The sequence below is a fragment of the Lemur catta genome, chromosome X (genome assembly GCF_020740605.2).
Source record: "Lemur catta isolate mLemCat1 chromosome X, mLemCat1.pri, whole genome shotgun sequence".
NCBI classification, from domain to species: Eukaryota; Metazoa; Chordata; class Mammalia; order Primates; family Lemuridae; genus Lemur; species Lemur catta.
The window spans coordinates 42301255-42328581 of record NC_059155.1 but is presented as its reverse complement, the minus strand read 5'-3'; the positions used below and the strand labels follow the sequence as shown (position 1 = coordinate 42328581).

The 27327-nt window shown below is 38.7% G+C and overlaps 1 protein-coding gene and 1 long non-coding RNA gene across 3 annotated transcripts; both read left to right on the top strand.

Moving 5' to 3' along the window:
* Positions 1-42: 42 nt before the first annotated feature.
* Positions 43-11328, top strand: LOC123628845. 2 transcript variants are annotated; one of them, XR_006731770.1, is made up of 10 exons: positions 43-155; positions 510-689; positions 1846-1934; positions 2417-2506; positions 3463-3555; positions 3963-4044; positions 4206-4273; positions 4460-4525; positions 8410-8484; positions 11312-11328. It is a non-coding gene; the product is annotated as an uncharacterized LOC123628845 (long non-coding RNA). The 2 variants fall into 2 exon arrangements; XR_006731771.1 differs by lacking the exon at positions 11312-11328 and adding an exon at positions 10159-11297.
* An 88-nt stretch (positions 11329-11416) lies between these two features.
* LOC123628841 (AT-rich interactive domain-containing protein 2-like) lies at positions 11417-24713 on the top strand. The gene is made up of 2 exons (XM_045538812.1): positions 11417-11865; positions 24516-24713. The coding sequence occupies exons 1-2, from the start codon at positions 11584-11586 to the stop codon at positions 24618-24620; spliced, it is 387 nt and encodes a 128-aa protein (XP_045394768.1). The 5' UTR covers positions 11417-11583; the 3' UTR covers positions 24621-24713.
* The last annotated feature ends 2614 nt before the right edge of the window (positions 24714-27327 follow it).

The window sequence follows — 27327 nt, the reverse complement described above, 5'->3', positions numbered from 1 at the left end:
TTTTGGACGTTTTCAACTTAAAGGCGGGTCGGCCCTCGCGCCCTGAGGCGCCGGCGGCGGAGGGTTTTGGCCACTTTCCCGGGGCCCGGCGGGAGGAAGACGGCGGAGGAAGGCCCCGTGGCGGTCTGCGTGCGAGTGCGGCCGCTCAGCAGCAGGTGGGGGGCTCAGACCGCGGCGGGGCGCACGGCTGCCGGCGGCGCGGGCCCGGGCGGGAGGGGCGAGTGCCGCGGCCTTTCCCAGGGCTGCTTTCCGGGGTTTGCTTGTCTGTGAAGTGACAGGGAAGGATCCGAGATCTGGACGGTAACTTCCAGCTGCGAGATTCACGTAAATCTAATGCGGGCTCGCTGACGTTGAAGACCTTCACCCGCTGTTTTTCCCACATCTGAACCTCCTTACCCCATTCCACCCCCTAAAGAAGTCGTATGGGAGAGTGTAGTCATTTTAAGCTTAATTGGCTGTCTCTAAACTCCCTGAGGGCAAGGACTAGTCTGTCGCATTGTGTTCAATAGGCACTCAAGACTGCATCCATTCATTCGTTCTACAAATACTTATGGATCTGCATGTATATATTTTAGTACACCATTACAGCACTGAACAGACGCTGCCATAATTGCCCTGTGGATCTTCCATACTACTGGAGAGAGAGACAGAACATAAAGTTAAAAATGTGGAGTGTTAAGTGGTGATATGTAAGTAATAAATGCTATGGAGAAAAACCAGGAAGGGGAATAAATGAAGTCAGTTTGTTTCACGAGCCTCTGGTCCTGGACCCCAAAGGCTAACATTTTCTGTGTTTGAGAAATTTTTGTTGAACACAGTGTTTAATTACAGAGAATATCAAGATCTGGGACTTCCCGTGTTTTAGGAGCTGCTTATCTAATACGTTAGGAGACATCAACATAAAGAAGCCCTTACAATAAGTTGTGACAAGTGTTATGATGGGCAGGTGGAGAATGTTTGCTAAAATGATTAGTCCATAAGAGAGATGACACTTTGGGTGGGGTGGGCTCGTGTCAGGAGAGTCCTGACAATTTTCACAAGTGAAACAATAGATAAGTTACTTAATGGAAAGGACGGTCAGAATATTCTAGGCCCAAAGAGGTTAAATCTGTCATTTTAAAAAGACCTTCAAGTAGAGCTTAAGGTTCGTATAGAAATTTAGAGGACGATGAGGTTGGAGAATGAAATGACATGATCCAGGTTTCATGTGCTATGCTAAGGATTTCATACGTTTCCGGAAAGTTTTCAAGAGTTTTAAGCAAGAGGGACATAATCAGTTTCATTTTTACTCTATCCTCTCAGTTGCCAGTGTTGGGTGAAACAGTGAATGAATGGTTTCACAAGAAACTCCCATGACAGGGCAGGAGGCACTGAAACCCCATTTAAGAGAGCTGAATCCTCAAAGCTCGATTTTCCATCTTTCTAAGTGATATGTTATTACTATCTTTTGAAATAGTCTTCATCTGGGCATGGTGGCTTATGCCTGTAATCCTAGCACTTTGGGGACTAAGGTGGGAGGACTCCTTGAGGACAGGAGTTCAAGACTAGCCTGGGAAACATATGGATACACCACCCCTCCACCCCCTACAAAAAATGCAAGCATGTTGACACAGGCCTGTAGTCCTGTCTACTTCGAATGCCGAGCCAGGAGATCACTTGAGACCAGGAGTTTGAGGTTGCAGTGAGCTATGATTGTACCCCTGCACTCTAGTGCCAGCAACAGGGCAAGACGCCATCTCAAAATAAAATAACATGTTCTTCAGAAGATGAAATCTTAAATTATTCTTCCTACAACATAACTTTTATGACCAATTCTGCTAAAATGCAGTATTATTATATTTTTAGAGAAGAACTTGGAGAAACTGCCCAAGCTTACTGGAAAATTGACAATAATGCCACGTATCAAGTTGATGGAAGTAAATCCTTCAATTTTGGTAAGATATAATAGCATCAAAAATTAGCTTGCTATTCTTTTGCCATTAAGAGTACAGAAGGCTTATCAATAATACTAGATTTATTACTAAAGATCAGACTAAGGCTTCTATAAACTGCTTCATTGAAAATGAAAAATTGTTTAGCCATCATGTATGATAAGTGAGATAATAAATTGATATTTAAAGCACAGTTATATAATTTGTATCCAGACAGATTCCAGACCCCCGTGTGCAACCACTATGGCCTACTGCCTTGTAAAAACACATAGGATCATTAACTTGTATATTTTTTGTCTTTGAGGACCAAAACATTTTACCTCAAGGAGAGGTTTTTTCAAAGGACCAAAAAGCTGAAGAAAGTACTGTATTACATATTTTATCATCCTAGATTGACAGTTTTATTTCTTTGGGTAATTACTAGTTCAGAATGAAAACACATTTGATTTGTTTGGTTTAACTTCAAATGTGTTGTTGTTTTGTAGATCGTGTCTTTCATAGTAATGAAACTACTAAAAATGTGTATGAAGAAATAGCAGCACCAATCATCGATTCTGCCATACAAGGCTACAATGGTTTGTATTCGCTCAGTGTTGCAGAAACATTTTAGTCTTGGGTGTCTGTGCAACATGTATTGATAGTTTTACTCACTGCAGATTCATTTTTAAGTCTTTGTGTGTGTGTATTTTGTTGGTTCAGGGACTATATTTGCCTATGGGCAGACTGCTTCAGGAAAAACATATACTATTATGGGTTCAGAAGATTACTTAGGACTTATGCCCAGGGCAGTTCATGACATTTTCCAGAAAATTAAGAAGGTAAATAACTTAGCTGAATTTCTAGTATATACTGGTAAAAGTAGCAACAATCTTAGTGTTTTTCTTGTGTAATAATAAAAGGAAATAAATTTACAGTTATCTCTTGGTTATCCATGGGGAAAGAAGAGAGGCATAACATAGATTTACTTTTATCCCAACAAACTTACTTTTTAAAGCTTACAGTTCTTTTATTCTTTCCCTTGAATGCTACAACAGTAATACTTTCAACAAAAAATATTCATTAAGGAACAGGAAAATCTTATCAGAATGGTTTGCTCCTCATTGCCTTTGTTTAACTACTAGTGACTATAAAGGAACAGTAAAAAGTGAGTGTTGGTAAAGGAGAACGGAAGTAGAAGGCCAGGGCAGGCAACCTAATTAGTTAAGAGTTGGTTTTAAATTGGCATCTTCATTAAAATAAGAACATCTAATGGTAGAGTTTTATTTTGAGCCTGGAGAGTTGGAAAGAGTGCTCTCCTCTTCTAATTTTACGATACATTACTTTTCATTATTTCTGAAAAAATGCTTTTATATTTTTGTGTTTATTATTGTCAACATAGAATCATGGGTTTTGTTTTACAAACATAACTTCCTTCTTTACCTCTTTAATATAAGCACACAAGCATAAAATACTAGGTTTTCATAATTTGATGCTCACTGATGCTTTTACATATTTTTTCTTCCAGTTTCCTGATAGGGAATTTCTCTTGCAGGTGTCTTACATGGAGACATACAATGAAACCATTACAGATTTATTCTGTGGCACTCAAAAAATGAAACCTTTAATAATTCGAGAAGATGTCAATGTGAGCAACAAACATTGTAATCAACTTATTGGGATTATTGTTCTTGAATATTTACCTTTAATTTTTAAAGTGTCTGCTGTTTTTGTGGTTTTCTTTCTTTTTTGAAGTGTTTATAGAGATGGATTTTTTAAATAATATGTATAGTTTTAACATACTGATAGCTCTAATAGGCTTAAGTGCCTAAAAATAGCAATATGGAAGTATCAAGTTAGAATTTAGTGTGCTTTGCTATAGGAAATAAATTGTATTCATGGAGTTGCTTGTTATATTCTTACAGAATAATGATTCCATTTTCCACTTTTAACTCCCACAAATGAACTCTGTAATAGTTTGTACCTTCTTTTTGAAAAGCAGACTTTTAAGTGACTTCTATTTCTTTAATCTTTCCACAATTAAACTTGTTTCAGAGGAATGTGTATGTTGCTGATCTCACAGAAGAAGTGGTTTATACATCAGAAATGGCTTTGAAATGGATCACAAATGGAGAAAGTAAGACTTTCTGCTGTATTTCTTTAAAACCCTTATAAACGCTATCTTTTCAAACAAGTGTGTTTAGGCTTCAAAGCATACTTTATTAAGTTAAAATAAAAATTACTATTTTTTGTTGGATTTTAATATATGTGCAGCTGAAATATAACTCATTTTCACAGGGAACAGCCATTATGGAAAAACAAAAATGAATCAGAGAAGAAGTTGTTCTCATACAATTTTTAAGATGGTAGGTAATATTAACTCTCTCTCTCTCTGTCTTTCTCTCCCTTTTAAAACATCTGATGGTAGGGTTTTACTTTGAGCCTAGAGAGTTGCACTAGACGCGCTCCTCTTCTCATCTTATGATACTTTATTTTTCATTATCACGCGTAAGAATGCACTAATTCTTATACAAGTTGCCTTTTCTATCTAGATTTTTGAAAGCAGAGAGAAGGATGAGCCTTCTAATTGTGAAGGGTCTGTGAAGGTGTCCCATTTGGTGAGTATAAATGAGCTAAGATAATGTACTGTATGGGCCTAAACAACAGTTAATTCAGCTGCTGCATATTTGGTTTAATATGAACTGTTATTTAAATGTGGGGGAGGGGAACTACAAATTGGCAGTTTCATCTTGTCAGTAGCATCAAATTACTAGCTGAAATGCTGTAGGAAAAATTCAGAGGGTCTTTCTTCCTGTTATGTCATGGCTGTCATCTCCTAAAAGTTAGATGTAGGAACTATAGGAGTTGAGGCTTTCTCTACCCACTAATGAAGTAGGGTTTTTTTTCTGTACACATTTAAGAGTTTAAGTGCTCTTAGAATTTGGGAATTTTTTTTTTAATCTCAGCCAATATCATTTAGACTTGTGTGATTAACAGAAATCTAGGTGGGATGGTTAAAAAATAAATCACATATTGAAGGCTTTTCTTAAGTATAATAAGATAATATATTTTGTATTATAAACATAGTGTTTTAGGCTATAAATCTCTTGAAGATGGAAGAAGAGTGATACTGCATTCATCTTTGTAGCCCCAACACATGTATATTACATAGTTTATGTTCAATACATGTTTGTTGAATAAGTGAATATAAGCATTTTGCAAACATTCCTTTTTTCCACAAAGTAAACTTCCCATTTCCTTCTTGCTGCATGGTATCACTGTCTTTCTTACTCCTTTCCTCTTCTTTACCTTTATTGCTTTATTCTCTGTTTTCAGGGCCTTAGTTCTTTAGCTTGATGTGGATATGATTTGAAAAACTTCAGGGGAAGAAAGTAATAATATGTTTATTCATTTTCATATTTTGTAAAATCAAATTCTTGATATCCAATCCTAACTTCACCTTAGTTATTTTGGTATAAAAGTATATAACTTATTTTAATCTTTAATTTTTATTTTAATCTTTTGATATTTAGTCTTTAATCTTGTTTTAATTTAACAACAGAAAAACCTAAGACCTAACCTCTGTTTTGTATTCTGACCCTGGCCTTTGATATTTCACTATAATTTAACATTTCTTTTAATAATTTAGCTTTAATACTCTTGGTATCATCAGTGATGTATTTGGTGATTTTCCTCAGATTCCTTGATGCTCTGTCATTTATGGTCCAGGTGGTCCAACCCTCCAGACTACCCAACAACTGTAAGAATCTTCTTGGAAAGAAGTCTTCCCTAAAGAGTCATCTCCTGGCTCTTTAGAGGTGGAGCTTTATTCTATCTAGATTGTGAGGTTGTCTCTTGGCCTTGGTGGGATAATAATATTCAGTTTCTCTTAGCTCTGTTCCTTCCCTGTTTTCTGCTGTGGCTTCTTTTGTAATCCCCTACTAACAAAAACTCAGAAGTGTTATGTAGCCTTTCTTACTTGACGTTCTTGCCCTTGGACATTCTATCATCATTTCTGTGTTGATTACTGCCAAATATATATTTTATAGTCTCTAAGTCCTAATTCATATCTTCCTAAAGATTGTTATAATTGTGTCCCGCTGTTATCTCAAACTTCAGTGTACCTAAAACCAAATTAATTTCTTCCTACCATAATGAATATTCTTTTCCTCTGATAAAACAAGCATTATCTCAGTTACCTGGGCTGCATACCTGAGTTTTTTGACTCATCTTTTTCTGCCTTTCTCTTTGTTCACTTGTCCCATTTCTTACTGATTCTACCTTTGAACATTTCTATGGGCGTTATACTCATTTAGGTTCTCATCTCTTTTGAATTACTACCTCAGTCTCCTCGACTCTGGTCTTCCTTTCTTCAGTACATCATACAGATTTCTAATACACTCACAACTGCTTCGTTATGTTGTCTTTCCTGGACAAGATCTAGCCACTCTTCATCAGTTTAACTTTACTTCCTTCTATTCCACAGGAGCCCCTCTCTCACAGACTGGGCCTCTTAGTGTCTTTGACTATGAAAGCTGGTTGCCATCTATACCTTCCTCCTACTGCCTTCATTACTACTTTGCCCAATTATTATGCGTCTAAGTCACGATAGTGGATATTATGGAAGAAAAATTACACCTCTTTGAGTATTTTAGAGAAAGAAGTATATGAGGTAGTACTATAAAACAATATCACATAAATACCTGTATACTCTTGAAAATCTCCATAGAGAGAGATAACTTATAGCTCATTCTTTTTAAGATAGGGTCTTGCTCTGTTGCCTGGGTTAGAGTGCAGTGGTGTCATCATAGCTCATTCCTACCTCAAATTCCCTGGCTCAACCAATCTTCCCTCCTCAGCCTCCCGAGCCAGAACTACAGACACGCTGCCATGCCTGGCTCTTTTCTCTGTCTTTTTATAGAGATGGGTTCCCGCCATGTTGCTCAGGCTGGTCTTAAACTCCTGTCCTATCCTCCCATCTCAGCCTCCCAAAGTGTTAGGATTACAGGTGTGAGCCACCGTGCTCGGTCTCTAACTTTCTTTTAACACATTCAGAATACTTAATGAACCTTTATCATGTTCTGAGCATGCTGCTGGGCTCTAAGATTAAAAGAGTAAACAAGACATCCCTGCGCTAACTCACAGGTAGTCTCCCTAGCGCAAACTGCTGTCACCTCTCACTTGGATCCCTGCACCAGCCTCCCAGTGAGGCTGCTTGCTGCCATTCTTGCCCTTCTTGAATCCATCCTCCATCCAGGGGCCACAGTGGATACTTTAGGAAGTTGAATCAGGTTGTATTACTCCCTTGTGTGAAGCCCTCCAATGGCTTCCCAATGCATTTAGAAAATACAGACTTCTTAAGCTTGCTCACAAAGTCCTGCCTAATCTGACGCCTGCCTACTTCTCTTACCCTATCTTCTCCTGTCTTCACTTCACCAACTGTCCCACTTTGTTTTTGAACACACCAAGCACATTCTGCTTTGTGACCAGGTGTGCCGGCTGTTCTTTCTGACTAGACTACAGTTTGCCTTGATCTTTTCATAACTGGCCCCAACCTCTCTGTCACTTAGATCTTAGATTAATGTCAGGCCTTTCCCTGCCACCCAGTCCAGCGAATCTACTCAATCCCTCCCTGTATCCTCTTCCAACTCTGTTATCTCTGTTACACTCATCACAATGTGTTTCTTATTTGTCTGTCTTTTTTTCTCTTCTAATCAGCGTCTTTCTGTACAATGTAAGTTCCATGAGAGCAGAGACCTTATTTGTTTGGTTCATTGCTGTATCCCCGCACCTAACGCTCCACCTGGAGCATGATAAGCACTCATTTTTTTCAGTAATATTTGTGAAATGAGAGAGAGGTCCATGCTTTTAAAGATGCTACAGCACAGTTAGGGACACAAATGACTAGCCCAATAGAATAAGTGCTCCAAGAGTAAGTCTCATCTGTAAATAAGTCTATAAGTATTTATTAAGAGTTCTGGAAATGCAGTTGAAGGAGCAGTTCATTCAAGATGTAGGGGAAGAAGGGTAAAGTATGCAAAGCTATCTTGAGGAGGTAACATTTGCCCTGGTTCTTGAATAAAGAATAAGGGCAGACTAGAACATTAGAACTAACTGAACAAAGGCAATAGCAAAAAGCTGCTGCTTGGAGGTATAGAAGTATGGGGGGGGGTGTTTGGAGAATAGTGAGTAGTTCGGCTAGAGAGGTAAGAGTAAGGGCTGGGTAGATATAAAGCTGGAGCAGTGGAAGTGCCAGGTTGTGAAGAATCATTCACCATGGCATCGTTTTGGACTTTGTGGGAAACAGAACCTACACTGGCAGAATTATGGAGAATATATTATAAAGAAAGAAGGAAACGTAGAGAACAGTTTGATTCAGAAAAGGGAATGCCTCAACAGTGAGCTGGGAAACAAGGATACAGATGGGATATTCAGATATGGCATGTATTTAAAATGTTCTTTTGGTAGTTTGGATCTTATAATCAAAATACCTTTCCTACAGATTTATTTCATCTGTCTTACAAGAATTTGGTTGACCTGGCAGGCAGTGAAAGAGCTGCTCAAACGGGAGCTGAAGGTAATAAAAACTCATGAAATACATTAGTCTTTTTTTTTAATAGGACGCCCAGTTTAGTTTGAATTTATAATAATCAAGGAATATTTTACTATAAGTATTTCTCAAATATTGCATTATGGAAATACCAAAATGGTATTTAAGGTAATAAAAAATAGCAAATGCACTGAGAGACTATCAAATATTGCATGAGACATACTTAATACTGAAAAATTATTCATTGTTTACCTGGAATTCAAATTTAACTGGGCATCCTTTATTTTAGTTTGCTAAGCCTAATACAATCAAAGAAATAGTCTTAATGTCTTACTGTTCTTTTATTGGATAAAAAGTACCACAGGAGACTTTTAGAAACTGCTAAAGTAATAATAGTAATCATTTTCTGATAAAAAGTCTTTAACGTAAAAATTGGCATCTGATCAGCATGCAGTGAGATGGCTTTTTTAAAAAAAAATTAGCATTTGTATCTGGCTGATTATTTGCTTTGGGCTACTATAGCATCAATTAAAAAACTAAAATTATGCAATTAATAAGATTGTATAGTTTGAAAGCCCATGAGAGTATCATGAAAAATCATCTAAAGTTTGAAAATTAATAAGGAAATTAAGAAAGTGAAGTACAAAATTAATATACAGGTATAAATAACTCATAAATGAAAACCAGTTATAATATTTAGCAGACAAAAAGACTCCATTTACAATAATGATTCAAAAGATGTGATACCGACGAAGGAACGCAACAAAGTTTGCACAAGACTCATATAAAGAACACCTTAAATTAGACATGAAGGATGCAAATACTTGGAAATATGGAAAAGCATACTTAGATGAGAAGATTCGAAATCACAAAGATGTCAGGCTTCTTTATGTTAATTTCTAGATTTATCACAATCCTAATAAAAATAAAATAGTACATTTTCGTGTGGTTTAGATAAGGTAATTTTAAAATTTGTATGGAAAAATAAAAAGAGACAAGACTAGCTAGGAAAATTCTGAAAGTGGAATTTAGCCCTACAAAATAGTAAAACATATTATGATACATACTGTAGTAATTAAAGCAGTGTGAATTGTCAGCCCAGTGGAAGAGAATAGAAAGTCCAACAAGAGTTCCAGATACATACAGAACTTAGAATATAATAAAGATGATCTTTCGATTAGTGAGGAAAAGACAGCTTATACCTGAGTTGATAGCCATTTGAAAATAAAAAAGGTTGGATTCATACCTCATGCCATACACCAAGGAATGCATTATAAATGACTCAAAGAAGTCAGTGTGAAAACAGAATCACAGAAACTATAAGAAGTTAACTTGCAGTGGGAAAGACCTATTCTAACTATGACACAAAGTACAGAACCTTAAGAGAAACCAGTAGAAAACCAGGCAAAGAATATAAATAAATACTTTGTAATGCTTAAATGGGTTTAGATCATGACTGCACTCTTACCATACGCCATGAGAAGAGCTGCTGATCCAAGGAGGATGAGATTTGTGCAGCAGAGCTGAGCTCATTAGTAGAGCCACTCAACCGAGCCTGGCCTACATCCAAACCAGTCTATCCTCAGAACTGTGGATAAGAAATAAATGTTTGTTTTAGCTGATTTGTTAAGTAGCAATATTACAACAATAGCTAACTAATGAACCTGTGAAATAACATCTATTCAAAATTATTTGTTCCAGTATTTTTTGCATAAGCAATGAATTGGAAATCTACATGTCCCTTAACAGGGGGCAAGGTAAATAAATTTTGGTACATTCATACAATGGAATTATGTGCTATAAAAGAATGAAAAAGACCAGTGTTTACTGATGTGGAAAATTTTCAAGATATGTTACCAAATGAAGAAAAGCAAAGTACAAAGTAGTGTGTATAGACTGTGAATATTTGTATAAATAAGGAAGGGAGGAAATGAATATATGGACTTGTGTTTCTAAAAATGTCTGGAAGAATAAACATAATGATACCTGGTTTCTTGGTAGAGGGACAGGAACTGGTTGAATGGGGGATAAAATTGGAAGGCAGCTTTTTCAGAGTGTGCTTATTTTTTTCTTTATGAGCCATGTAAGCACATTAACAAAAAGTAAGAAATTAGAGACTAATTTCATTGTAAGTCCATGGTTGCCCTTTTTTAGAGGTTAAAAAAATAGATCTGAAGTATTAGAGGAGCTCTTTTAGGAAACAGGCTTTTTATCCCTCATTCTTTTCTCCCTTTTCATCTTTTTCTTTTTACTATTTCTCTCAGGTGATAACATTTTTGATTCACTTAATAGCTGATAGCAATAGGAAGAGAGCTCCTTCTACCAGAGAGATGTTAAAGGTGGACTCGGGTCTGATACTAAGCATAAACTTTAGCATCTGATCCTTTAATTTCTAGTTTATTTTATACACTACTGATAAATAAGTTTATCATCTAGAAAAGGAGACAAGTTTAGTTTTCATATTTGCGTAACAAATTCAGGTGTACGACTCAAGGGAGGCTGTAATATAAATCGAAGCTTATTTATTTTGGGACAGGTGATCAAGAAAGTTAGTGATGGACAAATTGGATAACTTTATCCCATTGCACACTTTCCAAATCATGCTTGTGTTTTTCAGTATATTGAAAATTATAGTATTTTGGTGACTCAAATAAGTGTACTGATTATTCTATATATTTAAAAGTTTTTGTGATTCTTTCTATTTTAAATATTTACAAGTTGTTAGTTTTAATCTGCCTCATATAGCTTGTAAAGAATTAATTTTTAAAACTGTGGCTGATTTAAGTGTTCTACGTTAAAAACCATCTTCTTTTGTTATATAAAAATTTTTTCTTTCTTTTTTTTTTTATTTCAGCTCATCCTGGGGGTACATAAGTTCAGGTTATATACATTGCCCATGTCCTGCCCATCCCCCCGAGTCAGAGCCTCATTCTTTCCTCTTTTTTTAAATTCCCCTCCCTCCTTCCCTCTTCTCCCCCTGGCCTCCAGCTCCCTCCTCCCCCTCCCTCCCTGCGCCGCCGCCGCCGGCCGGCCGAGGACTGGGCTCCGGGGTCTGGTAGGAAGCGCTGGGAGCGGGGGCGCTTTGAAAACGCTGATCTGGGTGTTCTTAAAACCTCCTTTGAAAAAATGATGGCCAACTCGACGGAGAAGGTGCCTCCGGACGAGCGGAGAAAGGGACTCGCTTTCCTGGGCGAGCTGCGGAAGTCCCAGCACAGCAGAGGGCGAGAGCGGAACCGGGCAGCGGCGGGCGAGCTGGGCGAACGGGCCGGGCGCGGGGCCCGGCTGACAAGCGCGGGGCTTTCTCTCTCCCGCAGGTCGCCTTTTAAAAAAATCCCTGCGGTGGCTGGGAAGGAGCCGGGTCTTCACGGTCTCTACAACAGAGTCACTACTTTGGGCGGATTCGCGAAGGTGAGTGGAATTCTTAATTTGTATTTCCCTCTCTCTGACCTGCTCCAAAAAGTCTCCTTTGACCCCCGAGTGGGCGCTCGGGGCTGGGGGGTGGCCCGCGGAGGCAAAAGGCGTTCTTTGCGCTCCCAGCCGGTGGCACGGACGCGGACGGCGGCGGGGCTGCTTTTGGCGTGGTGGCTCGCTTGTGCGCAGCTGGCGCGGGGCTCGGGCGGGCGGGCGGGGTCTGTATATAAACATTCTTCATCTTTTTCTTCCTAAACTCATTTTTTGCTAAGCGGTTTCATAAGTTATCGAGATAGCAAATTAACATGAATTCTCCAGAACTCCTTCGGAGGAAATGCAAAAACACATATTATCTGCACAATTACTCTGCTGTCTTTTGATGAAACCCTTACAACTCTCCAGGTGAGTTAGATTTTTAGCTCAACTCAATATGGAAGATCAACCTTAAGAAGAAAAAATTACCTACTAAAATTAGGCATAGGTTTTTTAAATTGATTAATACATTTGTTATAGTAAAATTGATGTGTTATCTACTAAATAGAATTCCTTAATTTAATTTTCCCAGACTCAATTTCTGTCTCACCCCCATGATTTTTGCCACATCCAGCACTATTTTAGTGAAATTGACTTGATATTTTTCTTTAAATGACTCACTTTTTATACTTAATGTATGATAAAACTTTTATATCATTCTTATCAATGAAAAACTATTACTTGCCACAAATAGAAGGTAACAAAAAAATGTGTGTATATAACAAAATAATTCTTAAATTCCTGCCACCTGTTTCCTTTCTTTGCTCTGAGCCAAAGGCCTGTATTTACTGTTTTAAAAAGGAAAGGAAAAATGAGAACTGTCAGTGGAATAGCTTTCTCAAAGAAGGATTTGATGTTATTTAATGGTCACCTTCATGTACCCACTTAAAGTTACTTGTGGTACTCATACTCTGAAAAGCATTGCTTTAGCTGTTGAGCACTGTACCAAGGTAATGTCAGAGGTACAAAGATAGAAACTGGAGTCCCTGGCTTAACAGAATTTATGAATTCTGTGACAAGGCCGATAACACTTGTCTTCTAGCGTGATTGCCTTGGATTAATAGTTAAGTGAGTAACAAGTAGAATATAGTTAAAAGGAAAGAGAGAGACCTTTGGCTGGCAGCAAAACATCAGAGTAGAGGGAGCATTTGCTCTGGACCTTGAGGGGTAAATGGTATCCCAATACGCTGGTGTTTGTAGGTTCTCTGTTAGTATCTGTCTTCTAAATATCTTTTTTCTTCTGAAGACTATCAGCCAGGGTATGTTACAGAGCACTGTTATAAGAACATGGAATGTTCCCTGTGTTCAAGAGTATTAAGCCAACTAGAACAGATTAAGGAACACGTAGCTTTTCTTAAATTATGAAAAACAGAGGGCTCATCATTGTGAGACGCCCCCTGTTGTTTCACACCGTGATTCAAGCATGTCACTGATGACATGATTGCAGCAACTTGAACTTAACATGCTCCTCCACCTGTGGTCTGACCAGTGTACTACCTTCCTGGCCCCTAGTCATTGGAGTTTATTACATGTCTGCCACATGCCAGGTCCCATGCTGGGTGCTTTACCTCAGGAGATAGGCTTTATCGCTCCATTTATACACAAGGAAACTAAGGCTCAGAAAGGAAATTTAGCAGTTGCCCAATTTTACACAGCTAATAAATTGGTAGAATAACTTGAAACCAAGTCTAAGTTCAAAACTTGGGTATAGAAACATTTTTACAAATATAGTTTTATTTCCTGCAAGCTTAATGTCTGTATCTTTTTATAGATTACATAGATATATAGATGGAGTTAATGTTTTACTTAATTCCCTGGAAAACTTTGTGGTATTTATTTTAGTCATCCTGTTGATGGAAATGGCTCGGTAACTTCCCCAGTTAAGAAGTGCCAGAGCTAGAACCTGAACTCTAGCACTGAGAGAGGGCTAGAAAGCAGATTCTTGGCAGATAATAGAAACATGTGAAGTGGCTATACCAAGCTTGCAGATAGGCAGTTTGATTCTTAGTCTCTTGTTTTGGCTGCTAATTCATACTGCTTACTATAAACATAAGCCAGCATTGAGCCTTGAGCTACAATGCGTACTAGATTGAATTCATTCAAATTTCTCATCAGACTTTGTTAATGTTCATACAAAGCACGGATATTCAAAAACTAAAAGAAAAAGCATCAAAATGATAAGAATGGTTGTTCCTGGTTTTCTTTGTAATGTTTAAATTTTTTTTTCTTTTTTTTGATTTCAGCGCATCATGGGGGTACATAAGTTCAGGTTATATACATTGTCCATGTCCTGCCCATCCCCCCGAGTAAGAGCCTCAAGCGTGTCCATTCTCCAGACAGTGTGCCTGGCACTCACCATGTAGTCATACCTCCATCCCCTCCCCCCACCCTCCACCTCTCCGAGTCAGCACCCTCAAGCATGACCATTCCCCAGACTGTGTGCAACACACTCATCATGTAGGCATACACCCATCCCCTCCCCCGAACCCCCATCTCAGTCTGATATCTAATTGGTACCCTTCCCCAATGTACATTTAGGTGATGATCAGGGAAACCAATTTTCTGGTGAGTACATGTGATGCCTGTTTTTCCATTCTTTGGATACATCACTTAATATAATGGGTTCCAACTCTCTCCAGGAGAACCAAAGAGATGTCGTATCACCGTTACTGCTTATAGCTGAGTAATACTCCATGGTATACATATACCACAGTTTACTAATCCATTCGTGGATTGATGGGCATTTGGGTTCTTTCCACATCTTTGCAATTGCAAATTGTGCTGCTGTAAACATTTGGGTACAGGTGTCTTTATTAGAGAATGACTTTTGTTCTTCTGGGTAGATGCCCAATAATGGGATTGCTGGATCGAATGGTAGATCTACCTGAATCTGTTTAAGGTATCTCCATAATGCTTTCCACAGGGGTTGCACTAGTTTGCAGTCCCACCAGCAGTGTATGAGTGTTCCTGTCTCTCCGCATCCACGCAAAAGTGTTGTTTTGGGACTTTTTGATAAAGGCCATTCTCACTGGAGTTAAGTGATATCTCCTTGTGCTTTTGATTTGCATTTCCCTGATGATTAGGGACGTTGAGCATTTTTTAATATGTTTGTTGGCCATTCTTATATCTTCTTTTGAGAAATTTCTATTCATGTCCTTTGCCCATTTTTTGATAGGGTTGTTTGATTTTTTCTTGCTGATTTTCCTGAGTTCTAAATAGATTCTTGTTATTAGACCTTTATCTGATGTGTAGTATGCGAAAATTTTTTCCCATTGTGTAGGCTGTCTGTTTATTTTCATGACTGTTTCTTTGGCTGTGCAGAATCTTTTTAATTTAATCACGTCCCATTCGTTTATTTTTGTTGTCGCTGTGATTGCCTTAGGGGTTTTCTTCATAAATTCTTTGCCTAGACCAATGTCTGTAAGAGTCTTTCCTACATTTTCTTCTAGAATTCTAATAGTTTCCCCCCTAAGATTTAGGTCTGTTAGCCACCGTGATTTTATTTTTGTGAGAGGTGAAAGCTGTGGGTCCTGTTTTAGTTTTCTATATGTGGCTATCCAGTTTTCCCAGCACCATTTATTAAATAAGGAATCTTTTCCCCAGGGTATGTTTTTGTCTGCTTTGTCAAAGATTAGATGGCTACATGAGGATGGTTTTATATTTGGATTTTCTGTTCTGTTCCATTGGTCTGTGTCCCTGCACTTGTGCCAATACCAAGCAGTTTTAATAATCACTGCTTTGTAGTATAGTTTGGAGTCTGGTAAATTAATACCTCCCATTTTGTTTTTGTTGCTTAAAATTGCTTTCGCTAAACGGGGTCTTCTCTGGTTCCACACAAAGCGTAGAATTATTCTTTCTGTATCCGTGAAAAATGATGTTGGTAATTTAATAGGGATTGCATTGAATTTGTAGATAATTTTGGGCAGAAGAGTCATTTTTAACAATATTGATTCTTCCGATCCACTAGCATGGTATGGTTTTCCACCTATTTGCATGTGCTGTGATTTCCTTCCTCAGTGTTTCGTAGTTCTCCCTATAAAGGTCGTTTACTTCCTTAGGTAAATATATTCCTAGGTATTTTATTTTCTTTGTTGCGATTTTGAAGGGTATTGAGTCCTTAATTTGGTTCTCCATTTGACTGTTATTGGCATATATGAATGCCTCTGATTTGTGTGTATTGATTTTGTATCCCGAGACTTTACTGAATTCATTGATCAATTCCAGGAGTCTCTTGGTTGAATCCCTGGGGTTTTCTAGATATAACATCATATCATCAGCAAAGAATGAGAGTTTGATCTCTTCTTTCCCTATTTGGACTCCCTTGATTCTGTTCTCTTGCCTGATAGCTCTCGCAAGGACTTCCAATACTATGTTGAAAAGTAAGGGGAACAGTGGGCAGCCTTGTCTGGTTCGAGTTCGCAGTGGGAATGCTTTCAATATTTCCCCATTCAGTATGAGGTTGGCTGTGGGTTTGTCATATATGGCTTGTATCATTTTTAGATAGGCCCCGTCTATGCCTACTTTGTTAAGTGTTTTTATCATAAAAGGGTGTTGAATTTTGTCAAATGCTTTTTCTGCATCTATTGAGAGGATCATATGGTCTTTATTTTTGCTTCTATTTATGTGGTGAATTACATTTATAGATTTGCGTATGTTAAACCGTCCCTGCATCTCTGGGATGAAGCCCACTTGGTCGTGATGGATTACTTTTTGATAAGCACTTGGATTCGATTTGCTAGGATTTTATTGAGAATTTTTGCATCTATATTTGTAAGGGATATTGGTCTGTAGTTTTCTTTTTTTGTTGCCTCCTTTCCTGGTTTTGGTATTAAAATTATGTTGGCTTGGTAAAATGTGTTGGGGAGAATTCCATCATTCTCGATATTGGAGAATAGTTTATGTAGGATGGGCACCAGATCTTCTTTGTAGGTATGGTAAAATTCAGGTGTGAACTCATCTGGTCCAGGGCTTTTCTTTTTGGGAAGGTTTTTTATTGCTGTTTCAATTTCAGATCTAGATATTGGTCTATTCAGGAATTCTATTTCTTCCTGGTTGAGCCTGGGAAGGCTGTGTGTTTCTAAAAATTGGTCCATTTACTCCTCATTTTCCAATTTATGTGCATAAAAATTTTTGTATTCATAGATGATGTCATGTATCTCTGTGGCATCGGTCATGATTTCTCCTTTCATGTTCCTGATGGAGGTAGTTAGAGTTTTTTTCTTTTCTGCTCTTGGTTAGCCTAGCCAGAGGTGTGTGAATCTTGTTTATGTTTTCAAAGAACCAACTTTTTGATTTATTAATCTCCGTTATGGTTTGTTTGTTTTCTTTTTCATTCAATTCTGATTTGATCTTAATAATTTCTCTCCTTCTGCTGGGTTTGGGGTCGGTCTGTTCTTCCTTCTCTAGCTCTTTGAGTCTGTTCATTAGATTGCCTATTTGTAAGTTTTCTGTCTTTTTGATATAGGCATTTATAGAAATAAATTTTCCTCTCAGGACTGCTTTAGCTGTGTCCCACAGATTCTGATAAGTTGTGTCTCCATTGTCGTTTAATTCAAAGAATCTTTTGATTTCTGTCTTGATTTCTTCATTTACAAAATAATCATTCAGGAAAAGGTTGTTTAGCTTCCATGACGTTGAGTAGGAATGAGAGTTTCTGTTAGCGTTCATTATTACTTTTATTCCACTGTGATCTGAGAAAATCCATGGTATAATTTCTATTTTTTTATATTTTTTAAGACGTGCTTTATGTCCTAGGATATGGTCAGTCTTGGAGAATGTCCCATGGGCTGATGAGAAGAAAGTATATTCAGTGTATTTTGGGTAGAATGTCCTGTAGATGTCAGTCAGGCCCCTTTGTTCTAGCATTCTATTTAAATCCTTTGTTTCTTTGTTTATTTTTTGTTTGGAGGATCTGTCTTGTACTGTCAGCGGTATGTTAAAATCTCCGATTATCAGAGTGCTCTTATCTATCATTTTGTCCAAATCAAGTAGGGTTTGCTTTATGAATCTGAGTGCACCTAAGTTGGGTGCACAAGGGTGCAATATAACAAGAAGTATAGTTATGTCTTCTTGTTGAATTGTACCCTTCACCAGTATATAGTAACCATCTTTGTCTTTCATTACTTTTATTGATTTAAAAACTAAGTTATTGGAGATTAAAACTGCCATGCCCGCTTTCTTTTGACTTCCATTTGCTTGAAATATCGATTTCCACCCTTTTATTTTCAGTCTAAATGCATCCTTGCAGGTTAGATGAGTTTCCTGAAGACAGCACATACTTGGCTTGTATTTTTTTAACCATTGAGCCAGCCTATGTCTCTTGAGTGGGGAATTCAATCCATTCACATTTATTGAGAGAATTGATAAGTGAGACTGATTTCTGTTCCTCATGCTGGCTTGAATTTCATTATTCTGTTTTCTCACTTGAGCCATTGTGATAACTGGGTTTTTTGCTTCTCTTGAGTAGTTTTATATTCGTGGGTCTTTCTTGTGCTGGTCCATGTGTAGCCCTGTTTTGAATACTTCTTGGAGAGCTGGTCTTGCCGTGGTGAATTCTCTGAGTTTTTGTTTAGCTGAGAATGTCTTAATTTCACCTTCATATATAAAGCTGAGCTTAGCTGGGTATAAGAGCCTAGGCTGGGCATTATTTTGTTTCAGAAGAGTGAGAATGGGGCCCCAGTCTCTTCTTACTTGTAAGGTTTCAGCTGAGAAATCTGGCGTAATTTGGATGGATTTTCCTTTGTATGTAACTTGTTTCTTCTTCCTTACAGCTCGTAGAATGGCCTCTTTAGTGGAAATTTTTGTCAATCTAATAACTGCATGACGTGGTGTCTTCCTATTTGGTATGAATCTGCCAGCGGTTCTTTGAGCTTCTTGAACCTGTATATCTAGAGTTTTGGCAAGACCTGGGAAATTTTCTTCAATTATGTCTTCAAATAGCTTATCTAGCCCTTGCTTATTGTCTTCTTCACCCTCAGGAATGCCGATAACTGTCACATTAGGCTTCTTCACATAATCCCACATTTCTTGTAGGCTCTGGTCATTTCTCTTATTTCTTTGCTCCATCTCTGTGACTGACTTATTTAATTGGAAAGTGTTGTCTTCGATCTCTGAGATCCTTTCTTCTGTTTGATCTACCCTGCTCTTGAGACTTTGCACTGTGTTTTGTAGCTCCCTGAATAAATCCTTCATTTCCAGGAGTTCAGTTTGATTTTTCTTCAATATTTCGATTTCTTTAGTGAATTTTTCTTCCAAGTCCTAGATCTTTTTTATGGTATCTTTGTTTTGGTTATCCATTTTTTCTTGCATAAAATTCAGCTTATTTATGATCCATGATTGAAATTCTTCCTGGGACATATTGCTATTTCGCATTTGATTTGTGACAATTGGTGGAGAATTAGTAATCCTCTTCGAAGGCGAGGTTTCAGCTTGATTTTTTGAACTCCCAGAGTTCTTTCGCTGAGGCCTTCCCATCTGGATCAATCCTTAGGTCCCTTCTTTCAGCTAGCTTGAGGCTGGACAGAGGCACGCCGTGGGCGCTGAACGCTGTGGGCTCTGATCTTGGGCTGTGCAGCAGCCCAGGTAAGCTGCCTCTTCTGTCACTAGGGGGAGCCCTTCACGTGTTGTTCAGGATTTCGCTGCCTCAGCTGGGGGGCTGCTCCTGTTGGGTCCAGCCCCAGAGAATTAATTTGGCCCGAAACCAGTTTGAGAGTCCTGTCCCTGGGCTGATTTAATTGCAGATAGAAAGCGACTTTTTCCTTGCCTCTTCCTCTCCCGAGGTGGTTTCTGCCTCTTTCTGCATGAAAGATAGCGGCTGGGGGGCGGTGCCCACCTTTGCCCAGCGCCCTGGCTACTGAACCCCCCAGGGGCAATGGTCTGCCCACCCCAATGTCCGCAAGGTCCATGCTCCGCTCCCTCAAGACTGGGGAAGCGCTCAGTGTTCACACAAAGGCATAGCTCCTAGTGGGGATCCACGGACTAGGGGATGGAGCCACCCGGTTCCCAGTCACTCTGCAGCGGCTAGGGTATGGACCCTTACAATGGCGGCTGCCCACCTGCTGGTTGCTGACGCTGGGGGGCGAATGTTCAGGGTCCGGCAGGGTCCGGGGGAGCCGGGATTGAGGGAGCCCAGCCGCCCGCGTAAAGGAGACAGTTCGACGTCCCCCAGGTGTCTTTCACTGCACCCCAGCGCGACCCCTCTCCCGCGGGTTGCTGTCCGCCCACAGGGCTCCCGGGTTCAAAATGGCCCCTGCTATTGTCTCGTCTCCACAGAGCCCCGCGTCTCCTGCGGTGATTCCACACCGGCTTCAGGCAGATCCCTAATTGAGTGGGAGTGGGGGTCAGTGGGGGAACAGGCCGCTTTCCTGTGGGGCTGAACCCCCCTCACTCGCTGGTGAGGTGGGTACAGCCGACCGACATTCCCCTCTCTGTTGTCCATCCCACACTCTCCAGATTTTCCCGATAAGATTTTCCATTCACCTGAGTCTTTTCTTGCTTTCTGTGTCCCACACTGATTCTCCGTGGGTTCACACCGCTGTTCTGGTGGGGGAGCGATCCTCTAGCATTGCGGCAGACTGAGATCCATGCCTTCCTCTCCAGGAGCACAAATCCAGGAGGTCACCACGACTCCGCCATCTTTCAGCCCCTAAATTTTTTTTTACTTTCCACACTAATGATATATTATTTCTTTAATCCAGAATAAAAAATAACAATTTCTTTTTTTTTTAAACATAAAAGTCTTAATTTATATCTGGTCCACAGAACATGTAAAAATGTAAGTTTAGTTAAAATGTTAGGGTTGGAACTACTTCTTGTTAAATTTGAATGCATTGTTAAGTTGAATGAATTCTAATTTCCTTTAGGAGCTCCTGAAGAGATACTCAGAGATGAATAATCACTATGAGTGCTTAAATGGATTGTCTCTTGACTTGGAGACAGAAATTGAAACCTAAAAAGAGCTTTCAATTAGAGTAAAAGCAAACCTGTCACTTCCGGATTTGCAAACCAAACAGATTCAACAACTTCTTTCTGCAAACCAGAGATATTCTATGGAATTTCATAGAATCATAAAGAAATTTAATGTACTGCCTTTTTTAGTAATACCTTTATAGATATAGCTATAAATTTCAGTTACAAACTTCAGTGTATTTAAGTCCTGCTATGGGTGCTGGCATATTTGCTATTTTGTGTACCAAATTAAATATTACGTAGATCTGTGAATAATATGTACAGGATCTTCAGTATTCCTAATACTTGTTCATTCAACAAGGCCTGAGCTCTGCCTGTGGGTCTAGGCACTGCCAGGGTGCTCATGAGGCAGATGTGAACAACATCTGAAAGATCTCATTACAGCTTGTAGTTCATTTTGTAGATGATAGGCAGTCATTGGACGGTTATTTTGAGTGGTGGCAGTAACAGGATCAGATGACCATCGAGGTACTTCAGTACAGAATAAAGAAGAAATGAGTTTGAGGGGGATATTTCTTCAAGTGGTAGAAAGAAGAGACAAGAGGCAGTTACAATAGTCCAGATGAGATACTTTGTGTGACTATACTACTAGGGAAGGTTTCATAGTGCTGGAGAGGACAAAAGGGATTAAAGCAATATTTAGCAGCTTAAAATGGTAGGTCTACATGACAGATTGTGGAGGTAAGGGAGAACAGTTTAGATGGAGTCTCAGGTTTGGGCTCGGTATGGTTTGTGAATAGTGGTACCATTAAATGAGATAAAAAAGAAAGAGGAGCTTGGTAGGTGAGGCAAAAGAGACCAGGTGATTAGACTGAGATATTTTGAGGTTGAAAACCTTATAATGGAATATCCAAGAAGAGAAACCAAGTAGGCATTTAGTTGTGATTCTGAGGTTTGGCAGGAGAAAAGTCGGGACTAAGATTTGAGATTCATCAGCATACAGGTGATAGATAATAGAAGAAGTGTGAGGTAAGATCATGCAGAAAGCCTTTGAAGAATAAGAGCCTTGGGCTAAGAAGAGAACTCTGGAAAAGATAAATATCTAAGAGGCAGTAGCAGAAAAGGGAGCAATACATGGGTTCAAGGTTGGAAAAGTCAGTGAGACAGGAGAGAACCGAGTCAAAGTGGTATCGCTTAAGTCAGTGGAGAAGAGTATAAAAAGTGAAATGGTCAAGGCCTGGCACAGTGGCTCACAGCTGTAATCCTAGCACTCTGGGAGGTTGAGACGGGAGGATTGCTTGAAGCCAGGAGTTAGAGACCAGCCTGAGCAAGAGCAAGACCGCATATCTACAAAAAATACAAAAAATTGGTCGGGCGCAGTGGCTCACACCTGTAATCATAGCACTCTGGGAGGCCGAGGCGGGTGGATCACTCAAGGTCAGGAGTTCAAGACCAGCAAGAGCGAGACCCCGTCTCTACTAAAAATAGAAATTAATCTGGCCAACTAAAATATATATAGAAAAAAAATTTAGCCGGGCATGGTGGCACATGCCTGTAGTCCCTGCTCCTTGGGAGGCTGAGGCAGTAGGATCACGTAAGCCCAGGAGTTTGAGGTTGCTGTGAGCAAGGATGACACCACGGCACTCACTCTAGCCGGGGCAACAAAGCAAGACTCTGTCTCAAAAAAAAAAAAAAAAACCAATACAAAAAATTAGGCAGACGTAGTGGTGCAGACCTATAGTCCTGGGAGCCATGCACCATACTACTACGCGGGAGGCTGAGGAAGGAGAATCACTTGAGCCCAGGAGCTTGAGGTTGCAGTGAGCTGTGATAACGCCACTGTTCTCGACCTCGGGCAACAGAGCAAGATCTGTCTCAAAAAAAAAAAAGAAAAAGATGAAATGGTCAAGAGTGGCAAAGACTTCAGAGAGCCAGAATATGGACTGGTGATATCCTCTCAATTTGGTGATAATAGAGCTCATTGGTGACCATTGTCAGAACCATTTTCATTGGGTGGTTAGGGAAGAGGCCAAATTATAAGAGGTTAAGAAATGGTGGAAGTTGAGCAATTGGGGAGCAGTTGTCTCCTAGGTAGATTGCCCCTCAGGCCCTGATAATTCTTCCTCAAATCCTGGCAATCAGACATCCAGAACTTATTTCTGAGGTCCACAGATGCATATGGCATTCAAGTCATTGTCACCTTGAATTCAAACATCTAAATATGCTTAACAAGGAAGTTTTGAGGTATGTAACATCATCTGTTTGGTTACCCAATCAAGGAGGGGAAGAGAAGATGTTGAAAATGAATCTCAAGTGTCTAACTAGGAAACCTGGGTAATTGGCAATATAATTAACCAAAAAGAGGGCAATAGAAAAAGGAGTAATCATTATAGGGAAAGGGGTCATGTTACATTTTAAACATACTGAATTTGAGGTACTTATAAGACATCCATGAGGTATATCTAGTAGGAAGTCAGAAATATGGAAATAGAGGTCTGGAAGTTATTCTCCCAAGATGCTGAGAAGAAAAAATTAGGGATAGAGAGAAGCTCCTTACCTGTTCCTCACTTATCAGAGTATATAGATAAATAAGAAATACCATCCTACCTCATAGTTTCAAGGATTAAAACTTCCTCTAAATGTGATAAAAGTTTCATTTTACAATTTGTTTAATTTTTTTCTGCCGGTGTGTATTAAGCTATATTACAAAGATGAAAGAAGAACAACATGAATCCAATAAATTTGAAATGGATTTTATTGGTGAAGTGGAAAAGCAAAACAAATTGCTAATTAAAATACAGCACCTTCAACAAGATTGTGATGTACCATCCAAGGAATTCAGGGACCTCAAGTTGAACCAGAATATGGATCTACATATTGAGGCATAAATGGATTTAATTAGATTTTAAGTCATTTTAACAAATAGAAAGGGGTCTTCTCATGTGCTTAGAGCCATTTATATTTAACATAAGTTAAAGATAGGGTTGCAGAGTGACAACTGGCCAGACATAAAGGCTGCCAAGTAATGGACTAGCCTCCCTACTGCCCTCCATAGATAGAGAAAAACAGATTTAACATTAGCAAGTGGGAATTCATGGAACCTCAGAACAAGTTTCCAAAATGCCTTCTAAAACTTCTTTCATCTGTGCTAGGAGTCAGAAACTTTTTATTGCAACAACTCCATGTGGAGTGTGTTACTTTAACCCAAAAATGTGAGGCTGGCATCCAGCTCCTAACATGCATGCTGTATGTAAAAAGCTACATTCAAAAGCACTTCATGAAGCTGGGCATGGTGGCATGCACCTATAATTCCAGCTCCTCTAGAGGCTGAGGTGGGAGGATCACTTGAGCCCAGGAGTTCAAGACAAGCCTGGGCAACATAGGGAGACTCAGGGAAAAAAAAAAAAAGAAGCACTTCATGTATTATGATAATGAACCGTAGATTTATCATTTTGACAGGTTCGAATCCTAACGGGTAGAATCTATTACATGACCTATACTGCCAAAATTTTATTACACAAATAACTAGAATAAAGTTTTAAATTAGAATTATATTTCTTAGTTTACTTTAAGATATTAAGAACAATAAAGGACCAGTAGATACTTTACTTTTTTATGATATTTGTATCATGTATGATAAAATTTATATCATATTTGGATAAAAACTTTCATAATGTTCAGGCCCTTCAATGCTTATTCTTCACTAGGAAATCCTTAAAGATTTCTCAGAAAGTGACTTCCCCAACATAAAGACTGAATTTCAACAAGTTTTAAGTAATAGGAAAGAAATGACGCAGTTTTTGGAAGAGTGATTGAATGCTCATTGTGAAAAGCTTAAAAATGGCATCCAGAAAGAAAATGATAGAATTTGTCAAGTGAATTACTTCTTTAACAACAAAATAATTGTAAGTATTAATTTCTATTATACCACCTCATTCTTGTTGTTTGCTTTAATTTTTTTTACCTCCTTAAATGGGGTTAGAGCAACTTAATTTTAAGTATTTTTTAAAATTTATTTGTATATGCTTTATAAAAATTGGTTGTATAAAACGTGTTCTTTCTCTAATGTATTATGGTTCCTTAAGATAACTAAATATATCAATTTATGCTGATAAAGGTAACAAAATATTGATGTGTAATATTCAGTTTCCACTTGTGGAATCTTGAATCCTCTTACTGTTCTCTGTTCCATCTCCTCACAGCTTTTGTAAGAATTGAGCCTTTTCCCCGAGTAGCCTTAGAGATGGTGAGACATGAGTCCACTTCAGGGCTTTGGGCAGCAGCTGTGGTAAAGCCATAGCCAAGCCTGGCCAGCTACGTTAGTAGGGCCCCATGTGTTAATCCTTGAACTTTGAGGTTCAAAAATGTAGTTTGTTTTTTATTAATAAACTTTATTTTTCAAGAGCAGTTTTTAGTTCACAGCAAAATTGAGCAGAAAGTACAGAGAATTCTCAGTTACCTCATCTCCACAAGCACACATTCTCTCCATGGGTCGTCATCTCATCCCAGAGTGGAATATTTGGCACAATTGATGAATTGATATTTCATTATCACCCAAAGTCCATAGTTTACATTAGAGTTCACACTTGGTGTTATACATTCTATGAGTTTTGACAAATGTATAATGACATGTATCCATTTTTACAGTTATCCTACAGAATAGTTTCACTGCCCTAAAAATCCCTTGTGGGCTCTGCCCATATTCATCACTGTCTTCTCTAACCCCTGGCAAGTGCTAATCTTTTTACTGTCTCCATAGTATTGCCTTTTCCAGAATGTCGTATGTTGGAGTCATACAGTATTTAGCCTTCTCAGATTGGCTTCCTTCACCTAGTAATATGTATTTAAGTTTTCTCCATGTCTTTTCATGGTTTTGTAGCTTATTTGTTTTTAACACTGAATAATAGTCCATTATCTGGATGTACCAATTTACTCATCTCCTGTAGGACATCTTGGTTGCTTCTAAGTTTTGGCAATTATGAATATAGCTATTGTAAACATACATAGGCATCTATTTGTGTGGACATACACTTTCAACTCATTTGAGTAAATATCAAGGAATGCAATTGCTGGATCCAATAGTAAAAGTATGTTTAGTTTTGTAAGAAACTGCCAGACTGTCTTCCAAAGAGGGTATACCATTTTGCATTCCCACCAGCAGTCAATAAGAGTTCCTGTTGCTCTACATCCTCTCCAGAATTTGGTGTTGTCACTTTTGGATTTGGGCCGCTCTACTAAGTATGCAGTGATATCCCACTGTTTAATTTGCAAGTCCCTCATGGCATATGAGGTTGAACATCTTTCATATGGTTATTTGCCACCTGTGTATCTTTTTTGATGAAGTGTCTATTCAGGTCTTTTGCCCATTTTTCAGTCACGTTATTAATATTTGCTTTCTTCTTATTATTATTATTATTTTTTTTTGAGACAGAGATTCGCTTTGTTGCCCGGGCTAGAGTGAGTGCCATGGCATCAGCCTAGCTCACAGCAACCTCAAACTCCTGGGCTTTAACGATCCTTCTGCCTCAGCCTCCTGAGTAGCTGGGACTACAGGCATGCGCCACCATGCCCGGCTAATTTTTTCTATATATATATTTTAGTTACCCAGATAATTTCTTTCTATTCTTTTATTTTTAGTAGCGATGGGGTCTCGCTCTTGCTCAAGCTGGTCTCGAACTCCTGAGCTCAAGCAATCCATCCGCCTCGGCCTCCCAGAGTGCTAGGATTACAGGCGTGAGCCACCATGCCCGGCCTGCTTTCTTATTATTAAGGTTCAAGAATCCTTTGTATATTTTGAATAGCAGTCCTTTATCAGATATGTCTTTTGCAAATATTTTCTCCTACTTTGTGGCTTGTCTTCCCATTCTCTTGGTGCAGTGTTTAAGTGCTGAGGATTTTTGCATCTATGTTCATGAAAGATGTTAGTCTGTAGTTTTCTTGTGTAATGTCATCCTCTGGTTTTGATATTAGGATAATCCTGGCCTCATAGAATGAGTTGGGAGGTATTCCTTCTGTTTCTATTTTCTGGAAGAGATTATAGAGAATGGGTATAATTTTTTCCTTGAATTACTTGAGCATTTGGTAGAATTCACCAGTTAACTCATGTGGGCCTGGTACTTTCTGTTTTAGAAGGCTCTTAATTACTGATTTAATTTCTTTGATAGATGTAGGCTTATTAAGACTGTCAATTTCTTCTGTTGAGTATTTGTAGATTGTATCTTTCAAAGAATTGGTCCATTGCATCCATGTTATCAAATTTGTGGCTTAGAATTGTCCATAATATTTTATAAGATCTGTAGTGATGTCTCCTCATCCATTTCTGATATTAGCAATTTGGGTCCTTTCTCTCTTTTTTTCTTAGTTGGCCTACCTAGAGATTTATTTATTTTATTGCACTTTTCAAAGAACCAGTGTTTGGGTTTTTTTTTATTTTCTCTGTTGATTTCCTGTTTCAATTTCATTGAATTCTGCTTGCTTTAAATTTAATTTGTTGTTCATTTTTAGTGTCCTAAAGTTACA

Excerpts from the sequence above, each read along its gene's own strand:
- LOC123628841 (XM_045538812.1), top strand. The coding sequence starts at position 11,584 with ATGATGGCCAACTCGACGGAGAAGGTGCCTCCGGACGAGCGGAGAAAG. Across the intron at positions 11,866-24,515 it reads CTTTGGGCGGATTCGCGAAG|GAAATCCTTAAAGATTTCTC; the intron begins GTGAGTGGAATT and ends ATTCTTCACTAG.